Genomic DNA, 9,390 nt, shown 5'->3' with positions numbered 1-9,390 from the left:
CTTCCTTCCTTCCTCCCTTCCTTCCTTCCTTCCTTCCTTCCTTCCTTCCTCCCTTCCTTCCTTCCTTCCTTCCTTCCTCCCTTCCTCCCTTCCTTCCTTCCATCCTTCCATCCTTCCTTCCTTCCATTCCTTCCTTCCTTCCATCCTTCCTTCCATCCTTCCTTCCTCCCTTCCTTCCTCCCTTCCTTCCTTCCTCCCTTCCTTCCTTCCCTCCTTCTCTCTTTCTTTCCTCCCCCATACCTTCCTTCCTTCCTTCTTTCCTCCGTCCTTCCTTCTTTTCCTTCCTTCCTCCCTCCTTCCTTTCCTTCCTTCCTTCCTTCCTTCCTTCCATCCCTCCCTTCCTTCCGTCCTTCCTTCCTTCCTCCCTTCCTTTCAATGAGTGTCCTATAAAGGGTTAAATCTTAGAAAATGGTGATACATGCCTCATTAGAACTCCCTAAAACTCAATAAGATGTCTTTAAATCACCAGGTTTCTCTGACCAACAACTCAAAACTTGTATAAAACTGACAAAGAAAAAGGAGCAAATCTTCACATCACAAAGCCAGACAGAGCCAGACAAGGTTGACTTGTTTCTTAACTGATTATCGTGAAAGTAGAGCATCTGAAAACTAGATTATTATCAGAGCAGAAATGTACAGAAACATGCAAAGTATTTAAAAACACAAACACTTCCTGGAGAAGGCAAACTCTTCAGGAACTGTGTGAATGTAAAGCTTTTAAAACAGATGTTAAACGTCTAATATAATATGGTGTCATATGTGTAACCACAAAATAATAAGGGTTGCCAAGATGAGCAATTCAAAAATATTCAAATTGACCCCGTCTGTTTTAACCTGTTCCTTTTTTCCTTCCATCCTTCCTTCTTTCCTCCTCCTTTCCTTTCTCCTTTCCTTCCTCCTTCCCTCCTTTCATTCCTTCCCTCCTTCTCTCTTTCTTTCTTTCCTTCCTCCCTCCCTCCTTCCCTTCCCTCCTTTCCTTCCTTCTTCCTTCTTTTCTTCCTCCTTCCCTCCTTTCATTCCTTCCTCCTTCTCTCTTTCTTTCTTTCCTCCCTCCTTTCCTTCCTCCTTCCTTCCTCCCTCCTTCCTCCCTCCTTTCCCTCCTTCTTCCTTCTTTCCTTCCTCCTTCCCTCCTTTCCTTAATCCCTCCTTCTCTCTTTCTTTCCTCCCTCCTTTCTTCTTTCCTCTCTCCTTTCCTTCCTCCCTCTTTCCCTTCCCTTCTTTCCTTCCTTCTTCCTTCTTTCCTTCCTCCATCCTTTTTCTTTCCTCCCTCCTTTCCTTCCTTCTTCCTCCCTCCTTCCTTGACTCAAGGACAACAGGAGGGTTAACTTATACTAATAATGACTGTAAATGTTTCCTGATCTCCATGGTTACCCAGATTAAATGTCCTCTCTCTCTCTCTCTCTCTCTCTCTCTCTCTCTCTCTCTCTCTCTGTCTCTGTCTCTCTCTCTCTCTCTCTCTCCCCCTCTCTCTGTCTCTCTCTGTCTCTCTCTCTCTGTCTCTCTCTCTCCCTCTCTCTCTCTGTCTCTCTCTCTCTCTGTCTCTCTCTCTCTCTCTCTCTCTCTCTCTCCTCTCTCTCTCTCTCTCTGCCTCTCTCGCCTCTCTCTCTCTCTCTCTCTCTGGCTGCAGTATTGGCGTCAGGTGTACTTAGTGACGGTCCTCGCTATGATCCTGGCCGTGTTCTTCGCTCAGATTCATCCTCATTACCTCAGCAAGCAGTGGAAGCAGCTTCGCTCGCTCATCTTCTGCTCGGTGGCCGGTTACGGCCTCATTCCCACCGTCCACTGGATCTGCATCACCGGGGGTTTCTCCTCCGAGCTCGTCCAGGTAAGATCATCACAACCTTTTAATTTTAACTGGTTGTGTGTTAATGCTTTTTATTTTTTCGATGTGTTGTTAAATAAATTGTTTTCTCCTTTTCAGGCTTTTGTGCCTCGGGTCCTGGGGATGTATTTAATCGCTGCGCTAGCTCTCATTTTCTACGTGTCGAAAGTCCCTGAACGTTACTTCCAGGTGAGACTGAATACTTCTATACTACACACTAATGGACCAGATAGTAAGCAGACCGTTTACACTGTAGTAAACTACACGATACCCACAATGCATTTGGTTCCTACCCGAGCTGAAATCATCAGGCTGAAGCTGATTTCATTTTAGCTCTAACTCTGTAAATAAACCACTTTATCCACATTTTCTAACCTTTTTAGGAAGAAAGTAAAGTAGCCCTTTAGATCCACAATGTGACGCTAATTTGTCCAAATAACACTGTTGCCTTTTATTATTAAGAAAACCATAATGATAGAATTGGTGCTTTTATTTTGAAAACAGGAAGCGAACACACCCTCGCTGTAGCTAACTTGAGTGTGAGTAGTCAGCTCTTGATATACAGTCTATGCTTTTGATGCATACCCTGCACACTGCAGCTCCCAATGCAGGTATAATTAATGTGATACATATTATATTATACCTGCATAGATTTAGTATTTGAATTAAATGAAATATTAAAGGTTCAGTTTCATGTGATTCAAAGTGCAAATATTCAGCATTTTTTCAGCTTTGGTCACATCTGAAGCATTTTTAGAGCTTAAAAAATGTGTTTTAATAGTTTTTTTCCAGGTCTTAAAAGGTCCGGAAACTTACCTGAAATTCAGCTTAATATTTATCACCTGTTGTACGGTCGCATCAAGTTCAATTGAGCTCAAATGTAAAATTCAGCTATAAAATCTAAATCTGTAATATTCAGAGTTAGTGAACCCTTTAAAACCAGTGTGAACAAACACTAAAAAAAGTATTAAATTGCATTAAACACTCACAAATTACCTTTTAAATGTTTAATAAAGTAAAATCATTGAGCCTGAGCTTTTATTTTGTTACTTTCCTGCAGGTCAGCTGAACTACATCGGCTCCAGTCACCAGGTTTGGCATCTGCTGCTGGTGCTGATGTTTTATTGGTGGCATCAGTCGTCGTGTTTCATCATGGCGTACAGACACAGCCAGCCGTGTCCCGACTCCGCCCCGCAACACTCATAGGACGCCGCTCGGCATGCTGGGAGACGGAGTCTTAATGTAAGCAGCTGCTCCAACATCACTGTGTAGAAGTTTATAGCTGATGTATTTTGGTTTTATTGATTTTCTGCCTTAACCCTCGAGTCAAGGAAGGGAGGAAGTAAGGAAGGAAGGAAGGACGGAAGAAGGAAGGATGGAAGGGAGGAAGAAGGAAGGAAGAAGGAAGGAAAGGAGGGAGGAAGGAAGAAGGGAGAAGGAAGGAAGGAAGGAAGGGAGGTCTTGTCTTCCTCTTTTCCTTTCTCCCTCCCTCCCTCCTTCCTTACTTCCTTCTTTCCTGCCCCCTACCTTCCTTACTTCCTTCTTTCTTCCGTCCTTCCTTCCTTCTTTCTTCCGTCCTTCCTTCCTTCCTTCCTCCCTCCCTCCTTTCCTTCCTTCATTCTGTCCTTCCCTCCTCCTTCTCTCTTTCTTTCCTCCCTACCTCCCTCCCTTCCTTCTTTCCTCTGTTCTTCTTGCCTTCCTCTTTTCCTTTCTCCCTCCCTCCCTCCTTCTCTCTTTCTTCCTTCTTTCCTGCCCCCCTACCTTCCTTACTTCCTTCTTTCTCCCGTCCATCCTCTCCTACCTCCCTTCCTTCCTTCATTTCCTTTCCTTTCTTTCCTCCCTCCCTCCTTTCCTTCCTTCCTCCCTCCCTCCTTTCCTTCCTTCCCCCCTCCTTCTCTCTTTCTTTCCTCCCCTACCTCCCTCCCTTCCTTCTTTCCTCTGTTCTTCTTGCCTTCCTCTTTTCCTTTCTCCCTCCCTCCTCCTTCTCTCTTTCTTTCCTTCTTTCTGCCCCCTACCTTCCTTACTTCCTTCTTTCTCCCGTCCATCCTCTCCTACCTCCCTTCCTTCCTTCATTTCCCTTTCCTTTTCTTTCCTCCCTCCCTCCTTTCCTTCCTTCCTCCCTCCCTCCTTTCCTTCCTTCCCCCCTCCTTCTCTCTTTCTTTCCTCCCCCTACCTCCCTCCTTCCTTCTCTTTCCTCTGTCCTTCTTGCCTTCCTCTTTCCTTTCTCCCTCCCTCCCTCCTTCTTTCTTTCCTTTCCTGCCCCCTACCTTCCTTACTTCCTTCTTTCTTCCATCCTTCCATCCTTCCTCTCCTACCTCCCTCCCTCCTTCTTTCTTTTCCTTTCCTTTTCTCCCTTCCTTCCTCCCTTCCTCCCTTCCTTCTTCCTCCCTCCCTTCATTCCTCCCTCCTGTCCTTCCTTCATTCCTTCCTTCCTCCTTTCCCTCCTCCTTCTCTCTTTCTTTCCTCCCCCTCCCCCCCTTCCTTCTTTCCTGTCCTTCTTGCCTTCCTCTTTTCCTTTCTCCCTCCCTCCCTCCTTCTCTCTTTCTTTCCTGCCCCCTACCTTCCTTACTTCCTTCTTTCTTCCGTCCTTCCTCTCCTACCTCCCTTCCTTCTTTCTTTTCCTTTCCTTTTCTTTCCTCCGCTTCCTTCCTTGACATGAGGGCAACAGGAGGGTTAAAGTTGCACTAAGCAGTATTGATTCATTTTATTGTGTTTTTTTTCATTCAGGATGGTCGAGGCTGCAGCATTTCCCAGCATGCATTGGTGCAGACACGGCCGAGGACACAGATCGTCTTCAGTCCAGCTGAGCCGAGACTCTCTGTGATGTAGGAGTAAAAAAAAAAAAAAAAAAAAAACCTAAAATAAAACCAGCACATCAGAAAAGGAGCTGCAGACGCATCACATCTCCTCCAGGTCCAGGAAGTCGAGTTGATTTTCAAAATAAAACTCGGTGCAGGTAAAGCACCAAGAAAACACTGAAACTCTGCAGTTAAACCACAAAATCTCCAATTTCAGAGTTTAAAAAACTTAAAAAAGAAACATAATCAGGGTTTGAAAGTTTAGTCATGTAGCATTTTACTTTTCTTTTTTTTTTTAGATCCTTCATATTTCTGTAAGTGCCTGTTATTAAATTAAACATCATGTAGCTCTCTTTTATTTCACTTTTTGCTCTTAGTACGCCCAACTTTCCAACTATCTCATATTACTTTAACATTTTTATAAGCCAGTGGTTTATATCCCCTAAAATAATCTATTTTAAATCCACAATTTATGATAATTAAAGTCATTAAATGTCCTTAAAAAGGGAAAATTAAATGTTTTTAAGTGTTAAAATTCACTTTTCTGCAGAGTCAGACTAAATTTTTGGAAGGAAATCAACTTTTTGAGGGTTTAAAATGATGAGATATTTTTATTGGAGTCCTTTTTTTATGACTTTATGAATTAAACTCAGTTTGTAGCTGCCTTGTTATAAAGCTCTGAGTCTCTTCTTTAATAGACGACAGCAGCTTTCAACACATCTCACACTTAGATATTAACCCTCCTATCGTCCTCCCTTCTTCTTTCCTTCTGTCCTTCCTTCCCCCTCATTCCTTATTTCCTTCCCTCCCTCCTTTCCTTCTATCCTTTCTTTCTTCCCTCCTTCCTCCTTTGCTTCCTCCTACCTTCCTTCCTTCAATCCTTCCCTCATTCCTCCCTTTTTCCTTCCTTCTTGCCTTCCTCCTTCATTCCTTCCTTCCTTCATTCCTCCTTCTTTCCCTCCTCCTTTCCTTCCTTCATTCCTCCATTCCTTCTTCCTCCTTCTTTCCTTACCTCCTTTCCTTCCTTCCTTCATTCCTCCATTCCCTCCTCCTTTCCTCCCCCCTCACTCCTTCTTTCCTTCCCTCCCCCCTTCCTTCCTCCCTCCCTTCCTTCGCTCCCTCCTTTCCTTCAATCCTTCCCTCATTCCTCCCTTTTTCCTTCCTTCCTTCCTTCCTTCCTGCCTTCCTCCTTCATTCCTTCCTTCCTTCATTCCTCCCTCCATTCCCTCCTTCTTTCCCTCCTCCTTTCCTTCCTTCATTCCTCCATTCCTTCCTCCCTTCCTTCCTTCCTCCCTCCTTTCCTTCCTTCTTCCTTCCCTCTTCCCTCCTTCCTTCATTCCTCCATTCCCTCCTCCTTTCCTTCCTTCCTTCTTCCTCCCTCCCTTCCTTCCTCCTCCTTCCTTCATTCCTTCCTTCCTTCTTCCTTTCCTTCCTCCCTTCCTTCCTCCCTTCCTCCCTTCCTTCCTTGACTCTAGGACAACAGGAGGGTTAAATAAAAACCAAAGAAGAAGAGCGAGCCACTGCTGCCGAACAAATCACTCCTTTATTCTTACTTCCATGTAGTTTATCTTGTTATTTAGTTATTTAGTTATTTAGTCGTCCTGTGATCAGTGTTGATGGTTTTAAATGTTTAAATGTTTAAATGTTGTATTTTAAATCAAACACAGGAAAGATAAAGACTCACAAACTGTAAATGTGAGAGTTTGGGTTAAAAACTGACTTTTTAAAAAAAGGGGGGAGTAGCCTCAAAATCATCACCTCATTTCTGCCCCCATCAAACTACAGTATTACTTTAAGTTCACTTCTTTTATGAAATATCTATATTTTCCTTCTTCCTTTCCTTCTTTCCTCTTCCCTTCCTTCCTTCTGTCTGTCTTTCCTCCCTCCTTCTCTTTCTTTCCTCCCCATTACCTTCCTTCTTTCCTCTGTCCTTTCCTTCCTTCCTCCCTTCCTTCAGTCTCCCTTCCTTCTTTTCCTTCTTTTCTCTGTCCTTCCTTCCTTCCATCTATCCTTCCTCCCTCCCTCCTTCTTTCCTCTCTCCCTTCCTTCCTTCTTTCCTTCCTTCCTCCCTCCCTCCTTTCCTTCCTTCCACCTGTCCTTCCTTCCTCCCTCCTTTCCTCCCCATTACCTTCCTTCTTTCCTCTATCCTTCTTTCCTTCCTTCCTCCCTCCCTCCTTTCCTTCCTTATCTTTTCCTTCCTTTCCTGCTTTCCTCTGTCCTTTCCTTCCTTCCTCCCTCTTTCCTTCCTTCTCCCTTCCTTCCTTCTTTCCTCTGTCCTTCTTTCCTTCCCTTCCCCCTTCTCTCCTTTCCTTCCATCCTTCTTCCTTTCTTTCTTTCCTCTGTCCTCCCTTCCTCCCTCCCTCCTTTCTTTCTTTCCTCCCCATTACCTTCCTTCTTTCCTCTGTCCTTCCTCCCTTCTTATTAGAAGTTAATCTACAGGCTTGTAAGATCCCTAGTGAGACTTTTTAGCCCCTTTTTTTTTCAAACTGTGTCCTAATTTTTGTGTTTTCTGATTTATTTAAAGGCTTCAGCTGCAGATAAACTCACATTTTCATTATAAACTTGCAGAAAATTGTACAAAAGCAAGCTGCGATGGGTTTCTTCTTATTTTTAATGCTCATTATTTAAGTTATTATGCTTCATTGTGTATTTTTTTTGCCTCTAGAGATGCAGAATCAACATCTCTAATCTATCAGCTCTATAAAAAGCTTCATGTTTAAGACACTCTGCTCAAAAAGCTTAAATCTGAGGCTTTTTAAAGGTGTAATAGTCCTTTTTTAACATTTAACACTCAATATGATCTTAAAATTGGGACACAGTTTCATTTTTTTTTAATTCAAGCACTGATTAACGTTTTTTTTTTTTCTTTTAATTTAACTATCTACTGTAAAATCACATGAATTTTAGGGCTGCTCGATTATAGAAAAAAATCATAATCACGATTATTTGGGTCAAAATTGAAAAATCACGATTTATTGAACATTCGGCTTAATTCATTTTCTCTCCCAGCAGCAGCCTTTTATCTGCCGCTTAACGCAACACACAGCAGAACATGTGCTAGAGAGATATTAGAGCTGAGCTGGTTACCATGACGACAGTTCACACATCACTTCCTGGTTTTTAATAATTAGTCAGTAAACTCAGCATCGTCTGACGCAGGCTGGAAACTTTTGCACTTTTATTTACAGTTAAAACATTTTGCCGTGTGTTTCAGCTTGCGGTGACTTCCTGTCTAAGCTTTTCAAAATAAAGTGCATTGTCTGACGCAGGCTGGAAACTCTGCACTTTTATTTACAGTTAAAACATTTCGCCGTGTGTTTCAGCTTCTGTTAAACTAACAGAGCTGCGGCGGCTTTCAGTGACTTCCTGTTTAAGCTTTTCAAAATAAAACCTTTGAACACTATCTCATTATTATTAAAAATTGTCCCCCCCCCCCCCCCCCAATTTTATTAGTTTTGAGATTGTTTGACCCCTAAATCGTAATCATGATCAAATTTCGATTAATTGAGCAGCCTTAATGAATTTATTGTGTTTTTTTTTTTTTTTGCTTTATCTGCCTGAACTGACGAGAGGTCACTGCAGGTCAAACTCAAACAGAAACAGTGTTTTACTTTTTATTTTTTCAGATTTTAGGGTGATGTGCAATGTTTTAAAAAAGTTAATTCAGTTGTTGGTTTTTTTTTGTTGTTTCACTCCAAAATGCAACAAAACCATTTTTAGAAAGACTTTCACACACATGACATCACTTTCATTAGTCTTAATTTAAAAGCAGGACTCCTTTTATAAATGGTAAAAGTTCATTTTGGATTGAATTCATGTATTATTTTTGTTGTTTTGTTTGTGATATTTAAATGTTTTTTAAGTTTTTAGACCGAGACGAATGTCTTTTGGTGTTTCTGTATTTAAATTATTCACTCTGTGTACAGTTTGTAATGGTTTAACTCTAAAATTATACTTTTATTTTTTTCTTTCTCCTCCGATGATGAGCTTTTCTGTGTAGCAGCACAAAATGTTTTATATCCTGACTTTTTTTTTTTCATACGTGAGCAAAATCAAAAAAACTGCTGAGAACTTGACGCTAAAAATAAATAAAAATTAACCTTCTGTACAAAAAAAAAGGAAAAATTGTGTTTTTTTTAATCGCATTTTAATGTTGCAAGCCTTTTTGTCCCTTCTACTCCCCCGTAGACGGCTCCTCTAGCTGTAGCGCTATGCTTTGAAGTGGCCTCCTGCAGTAAACCTACCGCGCTGATGGAAAGTAAGAGAGCTACTGGACTTTTGAACGGCTTGTTTAACTTTAAAAAACTTCCAGACGGTTCAGTTGACAAGTCAAAAGTAAAATGCAACCTGTGTCAAACGGAGTTTAACTACCACCGGAGTACGTGGAGTTTGAGTTAGCACCTCCACGGTAAACACCCAGGTGCAGCCAAGCGAGCCTCAGCTCCACCAAAGGACCATTTTGGAGTGTGGGAGTCGCAGCAGAGCCGTGATTGATTCCCAGTTAAGACACTCTGGTAAGAAATGCTTTACATTATGGGCTTAAAACTGCCTTCAAATGTAAAATAACAGGATTTTAAACATGCAATTCAAAACGCCATTAATCGTGATTAACTATGGAAATTCTGCAATTAATCTCGATTAAAAAAATTAATCGTTTGACAGCCCTAGTTTTAAAAAAAAATTTCACTTCACTTCTCACAGTGCACTGGATGAGATGAATCTTTTTATTGCATCAAACAGCAGGATAGCATGATAAATACAATAGAAGAT

At 41.9% G+C, this 9,390-nt stretch overlaps 1 protein-coding gene across 1 annotated transcript in view; it reads left to right on the top strand.

Annotated features, from left to right (window-relative positions):
- The window catches only part of paqr3a (progestin and adipoQ receptor family member IIIa), a 14,893-nt gene extending 9,835 nt beyond the window's left edge, over window positions 1–5,058 (top strand). The window contains exons 5-8 of the mRNA XM_053326259.1: window positions 1,628–1,825; window positions 1,922–2,009; window positions 2,880–3,064; window positions 4,550–5,058. Of these exons, the coding sequence (XP_053182234.1) occupies window positions 1,628–1,825; window positions 1,922–2,009; window positions 2,880–3,028 (435 nt within the window). The 3' untranslated portion in view covers window positions 3,029–3,064; window positions 4,550–5,058. The remainder of the gene's footprint in view (window positions 1–1,627; window positions 1,826–1,921; window positions 2,010–2,879; window positions 3,065–4,549) is intronic.
- Window positions 5,059–9,390: the final 4,332 nt, after the last annotated feature.

Source organism: Scomber japonicus, chromosome 9 (assembly GCF_027409825.1).
Source record: "Scomber japonicus isolate fScoJap1 chromosome 9, fScoJap1.pri, whole genome shotgun sequence".
Lineage (NCBI taxonomy): Eukaryota > Metazoa > Chordata > Actinopteri > Scombriformes > Scombridae > Scomber > Scomber japonicus.
Note: the sequence above shows the minus strand (reverse complement) of the source record. Positions and strands in the feature narration are given on the sequence as shown.